Source organism: Ceratotherium simum, chromosome 15, assembly GCF_057802395.1.
Source record: "Ceratotherium simum simum isolate JZ-2026a chromosome 15, ASM5780239v1, whole genome shotgun sequence".
NCBI lineage: Eukaryota > Metazoa > Chordata > Mammalia > Perissodactyla > Rhinocerotidae > Ceratotherium > Ceratotherium simum.
The window spans coordinates 5533727-5554215 of record NC_141914.1 but is presented as its reverse complement, the minus strand read 5'-3'; the positions used below and the strand labels follow the sequence as shown (position 1 = coordinate 5554215).

The window sequence follows — 20489 nt, the reverse complement described above, 5'->3', positions numbered from 1 at the left end:
CTAGACCTGTATCAAATAAGAAGTCAATGTGGGGTTCACTGTACAGCTCTTCCATTCTGTAGATTCCTAGGCATGATGCAGTTTTCATCTAGTTAGGCCGTTAGAAAATATCTTCCAGCCACTCAGTTGAATTATCTATAAAACTTAATGGGGAATTTTGACAAACTGAGCCCACACAGCATGTCCAGAACCAAAACAGAACTGGCTTTTCTTTGGCTCTGCCTTGGAGAAATGATATAAGATTCAGAGCAAAGGACTCAACACAGCTGTGCCTTCTTTGCAGATTTGTTTCTGCACCAAGGGCTGTCTTGGCTTTGTGGTGATCCTTCTGGCTCCCAGGTATTTGGATAGACTTCAGTCATTGGGAGCAACCAGGAAGAAAATCTAGATTTCAGCAAGCTATCCAGTCCTCACAAATGCTCTGTGTAACTACTCTTTCTTGTAAATTCTAATTTGCAGTCACACTCAGCATTTTTGCAGGTAGGAAGTAAGGGAACCATGCTGAAATGCCTTTGGAGATGGAAGTGCTGGGACCTAGACAATGACGGAATGGTGTTATGAAGACAAGGATGACACTGTCGTTTCTAGCTCGGGCAATTGGTAGATAATAATGCCACTAACAAAGGCAGGGAACACAGTGGGTGGGATAAAGGCTTGTGTTTGTGTGTGCTAGGTTTAGAGGGCCAGTAGGACTTTCAAGTGGGAATGTCTAACTGGTGGCCGAAATGTATTTCTGGATTTTGAAACAGATGTCAGGATTTGGGATGTAGATTTGGGAGTCACATGCCTACATATAGAAGGTTCTTATATCTTGTGAGTGGATGATATCCAGGGGAAAGTATAGACTGAGAAAATAAGAGATCAAAGATCAGAGACTTAGGGGACACAGTTATATGCAAGGAGTGGACAGAGGAAGAGGAGGCAGCAGAAGTTGCTGTCGAAAAAGATAGGAGAGCACCGGGAGAGAGGGACCCAGCAGGCAAGGCAGGGAAGCGTGGTGGACAATGACAGTGAGGCGAAGAGTGGTCAGAAGGCTGCTGGGCTTGACAGTGCGGGTCCACGAGCCCGCGTCTGAAACCTGTGGACCGATGCTTCAGAATGCAGCAATTTTCAGAAAGGTAAAGCAGCACAGACACCAGCAATTACAGACATGTCAATATGTCTGCAGTGAGAAAGATGAAGAGTCCTACTAAGCAGGATGAATAACAACTGTAAATAGCCCTTAGGTCAGTTCTAGTCAAGTTTTGCTGTCAAATAAGTTAGAAAAATACTTTCAGTTATCAGAACATTTTGGATTTCAGAACTATGGATAAGGCATCTTGGATCCATGATTGCTGGAGATTAGTGAAATGGAAGCCAGACCACAGTGCATGAAGAAGACACAATTGAGAGACCAGGAAGCAGAGGCAGAGACAGTCATGTGCTGCATAACAACACAATGGACCACGTATATGACAGTGGTCCCATAAGATCAGTACCACAGAGTGTGCAGTAGGCTTTGCGTAAGTACACTCTATGATGTTCACACAACGACGAATCACCTAATGACACATTTCTCAAAACATATCCCAATCGTTAAGCAACGTGTGACTGTATAGTTTTTTGATTAAAGGAATGAGAGCGAGAGAGGGGTGGTTTGAAGGGGAGGTCATGTCAGGAAATGACAATTATTTTGGGGAGGTTGGAGCATTTGGGCTGTTTTATAGGTGGAGAGGGAGGATCTCGTGGATACATGGAAATATGGACTAGTGGAGAAAAAGTAAGATCACAGAAATAATGGAAAGTGAAATGTCCCGGAGGAGAAGGGAGGGAGGTGGCCGGGAGCACAGACGAAGTAGCTTCCACAGGGCAGGAAGCTTCCTCTCAGCCTGGCCCTAACAGTGCAAGGTCAGAATAAAGAGTAGGAGTCTAGAGGGTAAGCGTGTGTGGTCTACCCTGTAGGACCGGTCTAAGAGAATCAGTCTCTTTGCAGCCTCTTGCAGGGATAAACCTTACTGAAGACTTCAGATCCCTCCATCTGTATCAGAGAATAACACATTAATCCCCTCATCTACTCTGGCAAAACATTCTCGCACAATCATTTACATTTGTCCATATTAGACACTCCACTCATGGTTGTCTTGTGTTAGCTGAGTTTTTCTTTGGAGTGGTGCCCTTTATTCAAAAGACAGTTAATATAATTGGTTAGTTAATATAAATGGTAAGCTTAATATAATTGAGTCTAAAATATAATAATGGTAAATACTCTTATAAGAAAATCAAAACAGCCTTCTCAAACGGATTGTCATTCTCTACATTGATCAGTTTCCCCTGGCAGGGAAGATTTAGGTTTAGGAATCGTGCTCTTGTTCAGTTTAATACATGAGGAATGCCACATAGGAAAGAGAAAAAAAAACTTGCTTTTCTTGGAGCTGCAGTTGGCCAAGTAAGAGAATGATTCATATCCCTTTCCTGTGAATATTTCTGTTTCTTTCCTTTCCACTGATTTCACCTGCCTTAGAAAGTCTGCTGTGGCGGTTTATTAAATCATCACTTCGTGGGTAAAAAGCGCCAGTCGCGGCAGCAGGAATCCACATCATTCTGGCCTGGGTTCCTCAGTAAACCGAAGCAGGCGGCGAGTGACGTATTTACAGTCTGTAGGATTTATGGTAGCACGTTTCTTCTTAGCTTCTCTTGTCCCTAATCCCAGCTCCTCTTTGTGTATACAGTCTGGGGCTGTAACCAGTTAGGGTATTTATACACCGCACGCTGCTTTGTGTGGTCGTGACCTTCTCAGAGCCGAATCCAAATGCCTCTCCTTCACCTGCCAGATAAACATTAGTTGGACTTACAACTGGAAATTCCTCGTATTTTACCATTTGAATCCCCCAAAATACCACACAGCAAAGGTGAGATGTTCACTATTGTGACGGATTTTCTCTAACTTTGTCAACCACCCATCTTTTTGAAGTTGGCTTTTTTCTTTAAAAAAAAAATCCAGCTCTCCCAGCTCCCATGGGTGTTACCTTTTAGCTCATAGAAGTTCTAACTGTGTCAAGTTTCTGTTCAGTGAACCAAATTCCACAGCTGTAATTTCACTGGTACCCAGTGGCCTAGACTAAGAACAAATGTGATATGCAGGTTAAATATGATCCCCAAAGGCAGTAGAAAGAGAATGTCCATTTTATATGACCTATTTCTACATCTATGGTAAAGTGGTGCTCGGCCACCTCATGGTACAAAAGTTTTCTTCATCTTTCTCTGACGCAGCGTTCTACCCTGAATCCTAAATTTTTTCCCCAGCATCATATAAGATGCAAAAAAATCACATTGCCTACCAAAGAGACTCTGCTATTTACAAAATCTTCAGTGTGGTGGGACGACTTCTCAGTGAGGGAGTAGGGCTGAGAAGGTCCTCTTTGTGGGGAAACTAAGTCAAAGAAGTACGTTACCTTGCTCTTGGAAGGAGATTTTGCCATAGAAATCTGGTACTAATAATAGACAAATCACGCTGGTATTTTCCCCAATGAGAAATAAGATATCAAATTCCCAGCCGACTGTTTTATTTTGTCAACATAGAAATGGGTGCAGGCATTCAAGATATACTGGATATCTGAATATATATTCAGGGACTGAATATGGGTAGGTCTGTTGTTTAGCTGATAATTTTCTCCTTTGTCTCCTCGTTCTCGTATGTCAGGAGGCCCTGACACCTAACGTACTGGAAGCCGCATAACTAAGAATGACAAGAACGGCAACGTTTATGTAGCGTTTAGTCTGTAACAAGTGCGCTCATAAACCACATGTGGTGCCTTCTAATGGGTAGCTGATTGCTTTAGCTCTGTTTTCTTCCCTATTAACTGTTAGTGCCTTTTAGAATAAGACTTTGTTCTCCTCTTAGACTCTGGAGAGTTTTGCCTTTCTTGCCATTTCCCTCAATTTGCAGACCATTTATGCACTTTATCTTAGACAGTGTATTTTCTAGGACTATCAGTGGAATTTTAGCATGAATATCAAATGGCACCTAACCCCTTCAGGCGGAAACTGACTTTCTAATTTGAAGACAGCTGGAGGGAGACCTACTTTCTTGTGTTGAATTACATTAGTTATTTCCTCTTTTTTTCGTTCCTCAAGGGAGGCTTCAGAATGAACTGTGACCAACTTTATTTTACTGCCACTAGAACATTCCCTACATAATGCCGTTTTTCCATTTTGAGAAGAATGGTCATCTTCTCGGCTTTGCTCTTTAGCCGTTGTGAAAGTGCCTTTGCTTCATCCATGCTTTCCAGAATTTCATATCTGTGGGCTGTTTCGCTGCAGCTGTGACATTGGGTACACAGGGTTTGATAATCTTTGTCTTTCAGTTCCGAGAGATGTGGTCCTTCCCCATAAACCAGACCCCGCAGTCTCTCAGAGCGAACCTGGTAAATGAATTATTTTATTTTCCAGTTAGGAAGTATATTTCTTGAGGTAAATATATTTTTTTAATGATTGCGATGTAGGTGAAGTTCAGAGAAAATTATCAATATAAAATGTATATTTATTTTTGAGAAGGTTTAATCATACAATCCGTGTGAATTTTTTCCCTGGTTAACATGAGGGAATAGTATATAATTAGTTATTTTCCCTGGAAGTGTTTTAATTGAATAGGAGATCATGCTGAAATTATAAGATAATTATTCACTGAACCAACCATTTTGAACTTCTTTCAAAATGTAAATATAAAACATTCCAACTGTGGGTATACTTTTAAGTAAAAAATGTGGGTGCCTTCTCAAAATTTTTCCTCAAGGTGACACTGAATGAGAACTTTAAAGTTTTAGCTAAACTAAGTTCCCTGGGTGGCAACTAATATATAGAATTTCTCGTACTTATTTTGGTTCTTAGAGAATGTTTAAATGCTTGAATGGATGCACATAGAAACACAGAAACTATTTTTACTTCACCAGGTAATAATTCTCATAAACATGTTTCTTTGGTTTGCTTTTGGCCTAGTTCTGCAGCCTGTTACCTTTAGAATTGACCTCCCAGAGGCAACAGTAGGTAATGGTTTTCCCGTATTGACCACCTCTAATTGTTTTCTCTGCTACTATCAGGCCTGCACGTCTTTCTCAAATGATCATATTGAAACATCATCCTTCTCAAACCATTTCATCCTTTTATTCTCATTATTACTTTTTCCAAAATAGAAAAGCAATGATTTCAGCGTTGTAGAGGCTTTGCTCTGAAGACCAACTTAAGACAGCTCACTACCGAGTTCGTCCTCACCTACCTCATTCATCTCTGTGTTCAGGATGATTCCACCTTACTCATGCCCATCTAGTTAACCTTTCTGCTGGTTTAGTGGTTCTCAGCTGTACTGTTGCAACACACTGGCAAGTTCTGAAAGATGCTGGAAAGTAATTATTATTAATATTAGTCAAAATACTGAAATTTGCTAATTGTTTATTTTTAAAAATAAACTTGAGCAGACTCCAGATGATCACACAGTGATGATATTCTCACTCATCCTTTCATCCTGTTTGCTGTTTCGGGTGGGAGACCTACAGTGGACAGATCCAGGACCATGTCTGACCCACGCCCCATCTTAACCAGGCACGGTCATGCAATGTGTCAAGCACTGAATGTCGTGTATTATCTCTCGTGGTGGAGAAAACAGTTGAGAACCATTATTCTAATAGTCCACCATCATTTTCCTGAAGGTCTGTGCACACTGAACGTTCCTCTCTATGACTCGCTTAACGTTTCCCTTTTTCGATTTCAAATGAAGGAATCTCGTGTCATGTCATTCTGGCCTGGTGCTAGCTTCTGAATCCAAAGATTAACTCCCTTGGGACTTGTCTTCTGCAGCTCCTTTAGAGACCCGCGGGAGCCCTTTCATTCCTATGATGTCACCAAGCCCTAGTCAAGAGGAACGACAAACCACTCTGGGTAAATTTTGTTTTGATATTTCAGTCCTATGAGGACCCACCTTTCAGAGCATATCCTTAAAGTAGCCATACGTACATTGTGTTCACAGGTTGTCTCCAGACAACAGAGGGTTTCTTTTTACCATTATAAAAAATATCCATTTCACTCGATTCTTTTACATTGCCTGTATATTTGTCCTTCTAATAGTTATGCTGATATTTAATATAAAATGAGAATGTTTTAAAACGTTTTGACAACACTTCAAGTGTTCTGAAAAGAAGAATTTTCCCAAAGCACATCAATGCTGTACTTTTTTGTTGCTTTTTCCATATTTGAAACTGCATTTGGAAGAAAAATTTCATCTGGTGTTTATTGAGTATTTTGTGGGTACTAAGAGCAATGCTAAGCAATGGGACTTCCAAAATAAAACTGTGGTAGAGGTGGGTCCTTCTCCTGGAGAGCTCACCATCTTGTATGAAGACAGGATTTGTCATAGTAACGCTTCCTGCTTGCCACTCGGTATTCTACACGTATTTTTTAGTTTAAGGCACGTAATAGCTTTGTGAGGTAGGTCCTGTTACTTGCCCCATTTTACAGATTAGAAAATTGAGGGATAAGGAGATTTAAAAATCTGGCCAAGTCACACAGCTAATGTCAAAGCCAGATTGGAACCCGCACACTCAGTTACTGTAGCTCCCGGGATTCACTCCAAGGTTATACATTACAACGAGTGTGATAGAGAAATGAGCAGCATGCTGAACAGGCAGACTACCTGGGGGCATCAGGGAAGGCTTCACAGAGGAGGTGACATTTACACTGGGTCTTCAAGTTGGAGTAAGAGTTGAAGTTAAAGATGCTAAAGGTCCTTTCAGGTTAAAGACAGGTGGGCAGAGGCACAAGACAGAGAATGGCGGCCAGACTAATCTGATGAGCGTGTGGGTCACCTGCAGAAATGATGCTGGGTGAGTCAGGATGGTTGGTTGGGATGAGCTGGCCATGCTCTCGAGGAGCTCAGCACCAATGTGCTCACTGTGGGAAACCCTAGTTTGCCTGGCTTGGTTGAAAATGAACTGGAAAACAAGAGTTCCCAGCTTGCGATTTTTGGCTTCTCTGCCCTGTCCATGCTACGTTCCACATTGCTGTGTTTAAATTAGTGGCCTTATTTTCCTCCCTCATCCCTTTTCAAATAAATCCATCCTTTCTGTTGAAATGAAGTTACTGATCACATTTTTAAATAAAATCCTTTTTGAAAGAAAAAATTTAAAACTACGTGCGCAAAATACACCCTAATTACCAAATATGCATCTATGGTAGCCAAGACCTACAAAGTCAACGTCACCCGTGATGGCGAAGTCAAAAGTACTTGTCAAGAATCACTGCCGGACGTGCTGATGATCTAGCATCCACTCCCTATTTTTTTTAATGTATCTTGGTTTATTGAAGCAAGAACCATCACCTGCCCTCTATCACAAGTATCTCTCTTGCGATAGAATCCAGATTGTAGAGCAGGGCAGAAAAAAGACGACAGTATATTATTTGTACCAAGTAGTTTCTTGGATCCAGTATGTGGCAAAGGGAACCAGGTAATTTTCTATGTCTGTATGATGTCGTAATGATTGCAAGATAATGTTAGGGGTGGAACTACTGCTATACTGGTTTTTTATTTTGTCAGGAGAAATGTGCCCGTATGTCAGTAAACATAGACTTTGATTTTCACATGAGGAAAATAGAAGAATTTTTATTCTTATGTGGTGTACATATGCATCTTTTCATCTGATCTGTTTCTTTTCCAGTTCACCCAAATAACTTGTGGAATTTCTGGAACAGGGTGGAGACAGGAAGGCAGTTAGGAGGCACACTTTTTATAGTCACATCCAGGATCCTGCAACAATGATCCTGAGCTAAAAGCTTTTGGAAATCCTTATAATAGTCATTAAAATAACAGTGCAAGAAAACAGCAAATGTAATAAGTGAAAGTTATTTCAATGTACCATTAACTTTGAATCATTATGATTACTGGACACACTTATAAATGCAATTTACCCTTTGCTCATCGCATGGGGCAGAAAAGAGTGTGGGTTTTTTTTACATGTTCATAATGACAATTATTAAAGGAAGCCATCTTACTGTGTTTTTCCCCAGAAGAAACAGACGAGTCCACCCAAGAACTCTTCACCACTAAGATCCCACGAACAACTGAGCTGGCCAAGACAACTCAGGGTAATGCTACTTCCTCACCTCTGACAGTAACTTTTCCTTCTTCATTTTTAATCAGGAAAGAAATTTTCTTTCAGAATGTAATTTCTCATCACAATGAATTACTTGATTTTTTTCACTTCATAGGTGCAGGACATCAGCCAGATATGAATATCTATATAAATATCAGTTGACTATAGGGAAGACAAGTTCTTCAGCTAGAGCTGTGCTTTTGGATGTATTGTTGACCATTTGATGCTGATAACTAAGAATGAAAGCTCCTTTTTTTCCTTGCTTGACCTTCATTTGCCTCATTTCTGCATCTGATAAGTAACAGTCTTTATCACCTTCCTCCTTCTCCTTTCTCTTCCTCTGTTTCTCCCTCTGTCCCATCTCCCCAACTTGATAAACTCACCTCTACAAAGCTCAATCTCATCTTCATGCTCCCAGAAGTCTTTCCTTTTTAAATTTTTCTGTCCTACTTGGGTTATAACCAGTTGTGGATTTCCAGTATTTTCGTGTTTTCTTTCTTTTTTTCTAAATTACTCCTTTTGCCCATCTCTACCTCTATCATATGGGAGGAAGCCCAAAAAACAAAGCAAACTGTTTTTAAGGAGTTGGAAGACAAATTTACTTTCTCATTATCAATTATAATTTGGGGGGAAAATTTGGTGTAACAAATTTGAAATAATAAGAGGAAATGATAACAGTAAAAGAAATCTAATTTTAAGGTGTGTATTTTATAATAAGTGGAGCAGTACATAGCCTAAATAAATATGACTGAGAACACTCTCTATGGCATAGGACAGTTCTTGCAAATTTTCTAAATCTTTTTTTACTTGCTTGTTTGGTTTAATTTTATGTTTTAAATGTTTATTTTATTATTTACTTCATCACCTTTATATTTATTAACTTCTTATTTATTTACAAATATACACAGAAGTAAGAAGCATAATATAATGATAGCCCTCCCACATCCTCATTACCAGCTTCAACAACAGATGTTCAATCATGTTATATCTATATCCTCCCCCTGATTTTTGTATGTTTATTTTTTATGTTTTTGCAAATCTCTTTGATGTCTGGCTAATAGAAGATAGCTGGATTCTCATAATCAAACACATGAATGTTTTTGCAGCAATATATATAAATATTTACAATAAGCATCATAAATAAAGACTATTCAGCTCAGGTTGTGCCACCAAATGAGAAAAAGATTTCAGCTTTTTAGAGCTTCAGAGATTTCAGAATTGAGAATAAAATATCATAGGCCTGTTCTTTCCTTGTTTTTGCTTTTTCTTGCTTTAAAAGGAATATCAGTGTTGTGTCACCATTACTAGTGTATGTGGAATTTTTATCAAATTCCTTCTAGAACCTGGTTTTATCAGATAGGAGTTTCACAGTTGATTGGATGCATATCCAGGATCTGACATCATTGTATGAAATGTCTTAACATAGTCATATAATACACTACATTTTAATTATACCCTTATGCTCTGAGGATCCCTAGCTTAGCCTAAACTGCACTGCCCTAGGCTTCATACTTTTCTAGGCTGGTTCCAAGGATCTTAGCGTGAACTCACCAGGGATTCGTTTGCATGAGATGACAAAGGACATCCCAGGAAAGAACCCATCTTAGGGATGAGAGTAGCAGCCAAATCGTGGTCCAGCCCAGTAGCATTTCTTGGGAGTGGCAGGTCAACTTTAGTGACAGCATGCTGTGTGTCACTAGGAGCACCCTCATAAAACCCTCACAAACGTGTGCCTGAGCTCTACGGAAGAGGAGGTCAGTCAACTGTTTTGTTTTTCTTGTGTTGAGTTTTTAAGGTCAGATATTAGATGCACAACATAGCATACGACAGTGTGAGAGAGATGCCGTAGGGGTGAAATGGCTCCTCTTGATTGCACTCTACCCGTGTGTGTACCGTGACCTGTGGCTTTTTGGTCTCCAGGCCTCAGCAGTGGGGCCCAAGTGCTTCAAAGAGATTTTGTGCCTAACACCTACAGCGTGAGCCTGCTAGTGGAATCTCCAACACCTTCTCTCTGTGGCACCCTTGCTCCTTTGTCTGCTGAGACAATTTCCTGCAGCCGTAACCGAAACCCTGAAATGTCCAAGCTCCTCTCCTCCACCCTTCTCGTCTCAACCTAAGGTAGAAACCCACTTGGCCAGAGGCACTTTGGGGACATTTTGATTGTTTTACTTTTTTCAGCCCCCTGACCCTACCCCACCCAGGGAAAGTTGAATCCTCCTTCCCCTCTCCCAGTACTGGGCAGGACGTGGGTCCTTCAAGATGTTTCTCCTGTAATCCCTGTTTGTTTATTTTTGATCTTATCTTCATAGAGCATTTTTAATGCTCTTTTTAATTAGATTTTTATAAAACTATTTAGATATGAAGCCATCTTTTAAAATTATTTTTATTAGTCACCAAAAACTATGTGGAAATGATGTTTACAGAGTTACAACTCACAAAGGTCTTGTGTCTTTATCTTTTTTAGTTTAAAATTGAAAACCTAGAGCAATTTTTTCAAGGCCATGTGCTATTTGGTGATGAGCTGTATGAGGAACTCATGGCGTAAACTTAAGTTATATTTCAGCTCTTTTATAAAAAGTTCTTTCTAGATTTAAGACTATGGAAAAAAATAAAGCAAAAATTCTGATCCTGTGGCTTTGAAATAATGAATGTTGTGCTGATTATTTCTGTGTTCTGCTCTTTCCTGTCTAAAGTTTTAAAGCTCATATGTGTTCTAGAAGGAGACTAATAAGAGCCGGGGTCCTTGTATTTCTTTAAGCAAAAGCAATCTAACATTGAAAAAATTAACATGAAAAGCTGAAATAGATTAAATTGACAGGGAATCCTACAACTTTCAAGGAAGATTGAAGGAAAACATTTGCAAATCATCATCATGCACTTTAGGGTGTGTGAGAACCAATTTTTTATAACAGCAGTATCTCTGTTTGCTCTAGTTATTACACTTTGAAAGGCCACGCTAAACCTACAGGGAATTTTAGTATGTGTCTGTTGCTTTTGGCCTGAAGTGTGGCAAAATTCTGCTCATCATTCTTCACATTGGAAGCTTGTAAATGAGCTACATTATAATCTGTTTCACAGGTGTATTTTTTTTAAGTTAGTAGGCAAGGCATTGCTGATTTATGGTTACATAAATACCCACTCAAGATGTGAACGAAACCGTCAAAACGATGTAATCTACTTACATAGTTGCAAGAAAAATTTTTTCCAGTCTTAGCTAAAGCATTACCAAGAAAGCTGGTGGCAGGAGGCAGTGTGATGTGTCAAGGGGGGCAGAGGAGGGAAGGGAAGGATGGACGAATTCCAGCATGAAGGCACGCTCTAAAACCTTAGGAAGCAAAAATATTTCAGCTGAGTTTCTCGTGAATTTGCTTGCTTACAATGGTCGCTCATTTTTTAAATTTATTCAACAAGTCTTCATTAGGACTCCTGTCTGTGCCAGGCCTTGGATAACAGGAGCAGGAAGTGACAAAGTGGCACGTTGGTTCCAGGGCTTGTTGGAGTTTTCATTCCTTGCTCACCCTGTCTTGACGGGCAGAGCACCAGAGGTCATGTTCTCTTGTTCCTAAAGCTCTAATGGATGGCACTCTGAGTATTTATTCACTTCATGATTCATGAGCAAAGACAGTTTAATACAAACCACATGTTCGTACTCTTCTCTTTTAACCTACCTAAGAATATTTTTCTTTCTTGCCTTTAAGATTACTTGTCTTGGGCCGGCCCCATGGCTTAGTGGTTAAGTGCGCGCTCCGCTACTGGCAAGCCGGGTTTGGATCCCCGGCACGCACTGACGCACCGCTTGTCTGGCCATGTTGAGGTGGCGTACCACATACAGCAAATAGAAGGATGTGCAACTATGACATACAACTATCTACTGGGGCTTTGGGGAGAAACGGGGAAAAAAAAGGAGGAGGATTGGCAATAGATGTTAGCTGAGGGCCAGTCTACTTCAGCAAAAAAAAAAAAAAAGAGGAGCATTGGCATGGATGTTAGCTCAGGGCTGATCTTCCTCACCAAAAAAAAAAAAAAAAGATTACTTGTCTTTTTTGGCAAAATAATGTTCCACAGTGATTCCCTAATTGAGAGATATAGATGGATGGACGGACGGATGGATGGATGGATGGATGGATGGATGGATGGATGGATGGTTGGATGGATAGATAGATGGATGGATGGATGGATGGATGGATGGATGGATAGATGGTTGGGTGGGTGGATGGATGGATGGATGGATGGATGGATGGATGGATGGTTGGGTGCATAGATGGTTGGCTTATATGTTTACCATGTTAAGCAAACATCTAGTAAAATAAATGCTCTTGAAAAACATGGGCTAAATGATGACTAATCCTTAACACACATTACAAACAACCTACCTCACTCTGACTATGTGCACCTTTAATTTCCAGTCATGAATACTTTCACTTCTTTTACTTTCCTTTAGCATCCACGCTGTAATGTATAATTGGAGGTTTCAGAATGTTCTTTATAATTCCATGCAAAGTGTGTGAGTTGTTGGTCCCTAAGGTGCTCAATCTCCATGTAATGGGCTTTGGAGTGTTGGTTATTAAATATGAAGCATTTTGTCTGTTTCAGCACCACACAGATTGTATACTACTCCTGTGAGGCCCAGAACCCCTGACAAACCACGCATCAGACCTGGTAAGTTGTTTCTCTTTCTGATGACCTAAATAATCAACACATCTGAGAAGATATAAAATGTATTGAAATAGCCAAATATACCAAAAGAGGGATATAGTATATCCTTAATTGCAATAAAGGACGTACAGAGATTCTGATCCTTGTGGATAAGTAGAGAGATAGCAATCAATCCATGGAAGTGGCAAGACTTGACTGAGGTTTTTAAGGATGATCAGTTCAGAGACTACTATGGAGCTTTATCAATATAAAAGTATTTTTATAATAGTATTTGTGCATAAATCAAACACACAGAGACACACACAAACACACACACACCGTTAATTTTCCATGGCAATTATAGAGATAGCATTAGAGTTAGTTATGATGTGATATTACTTGCTTTCAAATGTTATTTATCTTTTAAGAAAAGATGGTCTCTTCCAATATAAAAGGATCTTGTTCTGGGAGAATATCTTTACTTGATTCCTTCAGATGATTAAAAAAACAAAAAAAAAACACCCCAATTTAGAGGTTATAAACAGCAAAAGTAAAATGATAATTAAACATTAGAAATCACTTTAAATTTGCTAAATTCTCCTCACTGGAGCTTGTTAGGGAGAAGTTAACCTGAAGCGGTTGGTTTGGTCCAGGTAGATCACTCCTATGCTACAGTGCAAGGTGGACCAAAGACACTGGTGTTTTCTGTTGTGATTCTAAGAAGTCTTCTTGAAGTTCTAAATTATGAAACTGGCTTATAAATTGACGTTCTTGGTGAACATCTCTCCATGCACATGGGAAAAAGAACAAATAATTGTTTCTCTCCTTTGGTTTGTGGAGAGCCCATATTTTTTTGCAGTAATCCTCCAACTCCTAAAGGTAGTTAGGCACAGACATCTTTTATAAACAAACGTAGCTTCATGTGACTTTTGTATCATGATAGCTGTTGAGAGCTTAATGTGTGGCTGGTTATATTAAAGCTTCCTGCAAAATAATCAAACAGTAACAATAATAGCTCACACTGTCTGAGGGCTTGCCATGTGTCCTGTGAGGTACAACTGAGGAAGCTGAGGCGTGGAAAAAGCAAGAAAGTGCAACTGAAGGCAAGCAATCTGACATCAGAGCTTGCTTTCTAACCACAATACACTTAGTGTTTTTTCCTTAAAGAGTCTTCTAAACAGAGGATGATACAGATGACCTCTTAAAGTTTTGGTGATGCTCTGACTTTCTATGAGCAGGGGAGAAATTGAAATGGCTTCATCATATTTCCATGTTCACCAATGGACTTATGCCAGTATTATGAGGGAACATCGGTACCTAGAGACTCCTGCAAAAGAACCACCAACTTATGAGTTATGAATTAAGGCCTTGACAAACAAATACACTTCAAGTTTTGGTTTTTCCTCAGGCATATGTGGTCCTGCTCTTTCTTCAGTTCCATTTTGGAACGTATCTAGTGCTGATGAATGAACCAAGATATTCCCCACTTGGAAATATAAATTCCCTTACCAGTTATTTTTTCAAGTCGAGTGATCACCTCAGAGTACAAACTCAGGTCTCTATTCCCAAATTCATGTCTATAATGTTTATACCAGAATTGTGGTTTCTATATTCTGAACAATATTTTTTGGTAAGCCATCAGTTTTTTTTTTTTTTTTGCCTCGTTAAATGACTTCCAATTCTCTAGGAAGTTTTTGTTTTCCTTGGCTGCAAAGTTTTAATAAGAAAATGTCTAAACTATTTATTTCCCACTTTACTGTAGTTCTGAATAAGACAACTACAAGACCTAGCAGACCCAAACCCAGTAGGATGCCCACAGAGGATGGAATGGAAACAGGTAATGATCAAATAAGTAAAATTTATTTCCTTTTCATCCTATCAAAACTATAAATGTTTTCATTCAATTTTTATAATTTCGTTCAACTCACATTTCAACATCTTTTTTTACCAGTTTTGGAAGTTCTTGGTATAACTGGAATTCAAAATTGTAATTCATTACAAAATCAAAGCTTCAAATGTCTGTGGGAACATTTAAGAAGAATTTTTCACTTTTTTAAACTCAGTCCCCTAAATCAGCTACCATGTATAGTCTTGATTCTTAGAAAGATCCTGATTAAATATGAATTCTTAAATGAAAATATCAAAATACCTATTTTCCCTAATTTCAAAACACTTTCAATATTCAGGCTTGGTCTTTGAGACTATGATCACTAGGTTTTCAAGTTTATAATTTCACAAGTACCACTATAATTTTTTTTAAAAGACCTGCATCTGTTAGCAATCTGAAATATGATATTTAAACAAAAGAGCAATTAGCAGTTGATCACCCTGGTTACAGTCATATTAATGTTTCCAACTCATTCGTGTTAGTTAACTGACATGACCCTAATCTCAACAGCTCTATAGGAGTAGGCACCATAGAGATGGCTAGGACAATGATCTGATAAAAGGTCAAATGCCCAACTAAGTGGATAAATGGTAGCTATTAAATGCCTTAACATGGGATTGCATCGTCCCCTTGAAATATTTTTTTTTGAAATTTTTTTTAAAAAGTACAAATCTTGTGCTTGCTTATGTAAAAAAGCATGAAAATTAGTTTATTTAATGGATATATATTTAATCAACCCATGATGGTTCCCTAATGAGAAAGAGATGTGAATAATACCTGAAGATATTCAGTCTAAAAATCATTTAGATTTGTTTTAGAATGTGTTTTTTGTACTAGGTTATTACAGTGTCTGAAGTTCTAGGAATTCATTTCCCTTCAAAACAATTAATGAGGCAAATACTATAAATTCCTGACTCATGAAAAACAAGAAAGCGTTCCAATATCTGTATTCAGCTGCTACTTTTATTCTTCACAAGTGTGGGATTAGGCAATGCATAGTTTCTCAGATTGACGTAAACATTCTGGCTCTAAGCAGAGCCATCTTCTTAATATTCAAAATAATTCCCTGGAGTTTGCCTAAGTAAAATAGAAGAAAGCATTTATGTCAACAAAGCAAATGAAAGAACAAGTAGCTATGATCAAACTTGAAAGTCATTAACCTTCAGTATAATCAAGGATTGATTCTCACTAGGAAAGTGCTAATTATCTTTCAGAGGAAAAACAGCATTATTGTATTTTAGTTTATCAGCAATATAAACATTTTTTCAGAGCCACTTGTAACACAAACTGACATCTGTTACCTTCTTGTGTAGATGAAGTCAACTTTGTAATAAGTCATCTAACGTAGCTTTGGAAGGATGTTTGATCTCTTATCAGGGCTTCTTCAATTTCATCAGTTGGTTGCTGGTAGAAATGGGTTGGTGGGCACAGGTAGGAAAACTGAGCTCACTGAGCTCACTCGCTTTCCTTGCTCCACGTCCATCCCCAACACAAATGTGTTGCATCTGTTCTATGTTCTAATGTCTGTCTGTTGGAATCCCCCTTCAGGGAAGAACTTGGTGCCCACCTGCAGGAAGTGAGGTCAGCAGAGAGCATCCAACTGACAGGTCTTTCAGAGTTGGGCTCAGCCAAGGAAGCCTTAATTGGAGGTCTAGGTGGTACATCTCCACGTCTACCACAATAACACATAACAACCCAATTACCTTCACCTCAGAAATGCAAGGTTGGCTCAACATTCAAACAAAGTAGTGTAATTCACCACATTGACAGAGCAAAGGAGAAAAATTGTACGATCGTCTCAATAAATATGAAAATCAGCAATTAGACAAAATTCAAAATCCATTCATGATGAAAACTCTCAGAAAACCAGAAGTAGAATTTTCCCCACTCTGATAAAGGACATCTGTGAAAAACCTACTGTTAATATCATACTTAATAGTAAAAGTCTGAAGGTTTTTCTCCTAACATTGTAAACAGAAGCAAGGATTCCTATTTTTACCATTTCTGTTGAAAGCAGTAGTGGAGTGTTTAGCCAATGCAATAAGGCAAGAAAGGAAGTAAATGGTATAAATTGGAAATCATAGATGACAGTATGTAGCATATTATAAAAGGAAAATTTAATAGCTTTCAGACTATTTGCCTAGGAAATGATGTCTTGAGAAATTGGTCAGAAAAAGAATGTTTTAAAATCTATTCTCTCCAGGTTGTAGACTTACATGAGTCCACCTTACTTTGATTCTGCATAGTTTTGATCTGGCTTATTTACAGAAGTGCAGGTATTCATGTTAAGCTTACTTTCTTCTCTGACTTAGTCCCACTATCTCATCCACATTCACTTCTAGCCTCTATTGAATCTTAACGAGACACCATTTCTGTGTCAACTGATTACTTATCCAACTTTGACATCTTGCCCGGAATATTTATCTTTATTATCCATCTCACATACATTTTCTTATAGTTTTTCCTGCTAAAGTTTTCAGCCCATATATTTACACTAAAAAAAAATCTGTTGATAAAGAAAGTGTTTAGGGGCCAGACCCGTGGCTTAGCGGTTAAGTGCGCACACTCTGCTACTGGCGGCCTAGGTTCAGATCCCAGGCGCACACTGACACACTGCTTCTCCGGCCATGCTGAGGCCGCGTCCCACGTACAGCAACTAGAAGGATGTGCAACTATGACGTACAACTATCTACTGGGGCTTTGGGGGAATAAAGGAGGAGGATTGGCAATAGATGTTAGCTCAGAGCCGGTCTTCCTCAGCAAAAAGAGGAGGATTAGCATGGATGTTAGCTCAGGGCTGATCTTCCTCACACACACACACAAAAAAGTGTTTAGGATTTATAGGACATATTCTTCATGGTCTTAGGCCACTTAAGGTTGTACCCTTGGAAGACTGAAAAAGAAAGATTCTGGTATCTCAAAACTATGGACCTTTGATTATTCAGGCCTCTGTAACAATCTTGCAATGATTCCATAAAGCGCAGGAATCTTTAAATGATCTTGAGCCAAATTTCTTATTTCATAACATCATTACATACATTGACCCTACTTTATGTGCTTTTCATATGTATATGTATAAATATTCCTCCACCTCAAATCTTGAAAGTGGCCTGCAGAGGTTGAGGTTTTTAGATAGGTCGTTTTTCCAGCACTCTGCTTTTTCAAGGTTTCCAGAGATGTGTTTCAGCTTAACTGATGTGTTCTATATATTGTAACCAACTTGAGATCTGACTCCAGAGATGCAACAAGCATGCGCTAGACCAGGGGATACCACAAACTGTGGTCCCACGGGCCAAATCCAGCTCACTGCCTATTTTTATAAAGAAAGTTTTGAAACACAGCTTGCTTTCACAATACAATGGCGTTGTTGAATAGTTGTGACAGAGACAGTACGGCCCACAAAGCTGAAAATATTTACTGTCTAACGCTTGACAGAAAAAGTTAGCCGACCTTGTGCTAGACAGTTTCTCTAACTTTCTTCCTGTAGAAGGAAGCTGCTGCGCTGGGCAGCCATTCTTTCATTCAGCCAACATTTATGGAAGGCCCATTACGTGCCAGGCAAAGTGTTATTTGGAAACCACCTTGGGACATGTGGTCTGGTGGATATGTTAAATACCTAAACCCCAGACTCCTTTCTCTGCATCCTAATGAAGAATCCACACTTGACTGCCCCCATGTGGAGTGTGCTTGACAACCAGAAACCAGACTCCTCCGAAGTGAGGAATGTGTTTTTCTGGGCTGTGGCTAAGTCTTCCAGTCTGCTGGCTCATCACTCCTAACTTTTTAGCCAGATGCTGGGATTTGGAGACAGGGATGCAAAGACCAAACATCCATAGATACCACCCCTTTTTGGTCACAGGAAACCACCTCTGATACATATGGAAATTGATTTCCAGTTTACTGTGTTTGCAAAGTTTTTGTTACCATGGTTAAAAATACCCAAATGGTTACCTCATTTTTGACAATAAATTGCTAAGGGGTGAACTATGTAAATCCAGAGATTTCTGGAGAACTCCCATATGGCAACTGGGGCTCGTGCTGAAACTCAAGTCTTGGTGCTTCCAGAGCCAACTCTGCCCTTTAGAAAAGATTAATCCGCCTGAGGGAAAAACAATTCAGGTCACAGCCTGGGCCAGACTGGCTGGTCAGGTGCCAATTCCTGAGGAGTCTTTCTCTGCAGCGTCTCGCTTCCTGGCTTCCTCTTTGCCTTCCCACTCCTCTCTCTACCTTTGGCCTTCGCCTGCTCTCCTCCGATTCAGGGCAACAGAAGTTCACAGGTCTGCGGGCTCTGTGGCTCACACTGCTGCCTGGCCGACACACAAACCACAGCTAGAGGGAGGCAAGGCCAGAACTGGAGTTCAGCCTCCCGTGCCCAGCTCAGTGCTCTTTCTCCCAGCTCCATGGCTGTCTTTTGCGACGTGTTATACCCCGCTGACTTTCATCTGTTTCTAAAGGCTAGAGAAAGCCCAGTTCAGCAGCTAATTGATCCGGGTGCTTACTTACTTTTAAGGATCCTAACAGCGTATTGCTTCTGTCTCTGCCTATATAGAAACTGACAGAAAATGGCTGGTTTCTACTGATTTCTCCCTTAAGTGGAAAAGAAGCCAAGGGAACTGTATCTTTGGTCTTACTCTGAAGTAATCCTGCAGAATTTAGGATGCTCTCCTGCATCTCCAACTCACCAGTGTCTGTGGCTTGGTGGACCTGCATGTGCCTGCTCAGGGTCTTGTGCTAGTCTCTGAGTCCCCACACCAGTGGCATAGCTGATGACACACGCCTCCCAGCCGTGGCCATTTAGCCCTACACAGTGGTGACGCCTCAAACCACCCAAAAGACCGAGTATAGGACTCCGGGGCTGAAGTCACTTAGAGTCATTGTGAGGAAGAAGAGAAGGGAGACGACAACCGGAGGAAGACAGTCCTCTGTGCTGTGCCACTTGGTGTGGAAGTGGAGCTGGGCACGTGTAGGTCTGAGTCCCAGGACTTCCTAGCTGTAGGCTGCTTAAGTCCCCTTGCCTTGGGTTCCTCATCTGTGGACCTGGGTGATATCTCCCACAAAGAAGGGTTCACGTAACGAATGTGTAAGGTGCTTGCACGGTATTGGGTTGAAATACTTTGTTTTCTTAAGGGTAGAAAGATTTGGAGAAAGGCTGCGAAGAAGGATCTGCTACAGGCACATACAGCTTACTAGCCTCCTGGAGTACAGAGTACATTTTTACTCTTGAAAAATTGTGGTAAAGCATCCTCACCAAGCCAGGGTATCCCAGTGAACAGATGGAAGTGTTTTGCATTCCCCTACGCCATGCACAGAGCAATCGCCCAAATGAGTCATTTCCCTGGCCCCATTGCCACCTACAGGGGGCACAGGAAGAAGACTAACGAGCCATTTGTCTTCACCATGCCTGTGGGATTAGCCACAAAATAGTCACTAACCTCGGAACATTGTTTTCCTACCACAAATAAGCAATATTTAATTCATGGCTCCATATAAACATTCTCCATGATTTTATAGATTATCTTTGATCCAAGCAGCAGAAAGTGTGGGATTTCAATATTAGGGTTCATAAATTAATTTTAATTATAATTATTGTTATAATACTAATAATAATTATTATAATGTCAATAATTATAATGTTAATTTATAACATTAATTATAATTAATAATTTTATAAATTAATGTAGGAATATCATCTAATTTTTGGCAAGCAAAGCTCCTGTTGTATATTTGATCAATATATCTGCCTGCGCGTTAGATGAGACTGAGTGTGGAAAGTCCCTGCACAGTCCCGGGAACGTCCCTGCACAGTCCCGGGAACACTGTGAGCACTCAAAACAAGGTTGTGGTATGGG

At 39.8% G+C, this 20489-nt stretch overlaps 1 protein-coding gene across 11 annotated transcripts in view; it reads left to right on the top strand.

Moving 5' to 3' along the window:
* The window catches only part of ABI3BP (ABI family member 3 binding protein), a 242401-nt gene that overhangs the window by 179377 nt on the left and 42535 nt on the right, over positions 1 to 20489 (top strand). For 5 of the 11 annotated variants that reach the window (XM_087439507.1, XM_087439509.1, XM_087439505.1 and 2 more), the window contains 6 exons: positions 4344 to 4403; positions 4975 to 5022; positions 5830 to 5910; positions 8032 to 8109; positions 12711 to 12776; positions 14515 to 14589. In XM_087439507.1, coding sequence (XP_087295633.1) covers positions 4344 to 4403; positions 4975 to 5022; positions 5830 to 5910; positions 8032 to 8109; positions 12711 to 12776; positions 14515 to 14589 — 408 coding nt within the window. The remainder of the gene's footprint in view (positions 1 to 4343; positions 4404 to 4974; positions 5023 to 5829; positions 5911 to 8031; positions 8110 to 12710; positions 12777 to 14514; positions 14590 to 20489) is intronic. The other 6 variants (XM_087439513.1, XM_087439511.1, XM_087439506.1 and 3 more) reach the window with 3 other exon arrangements.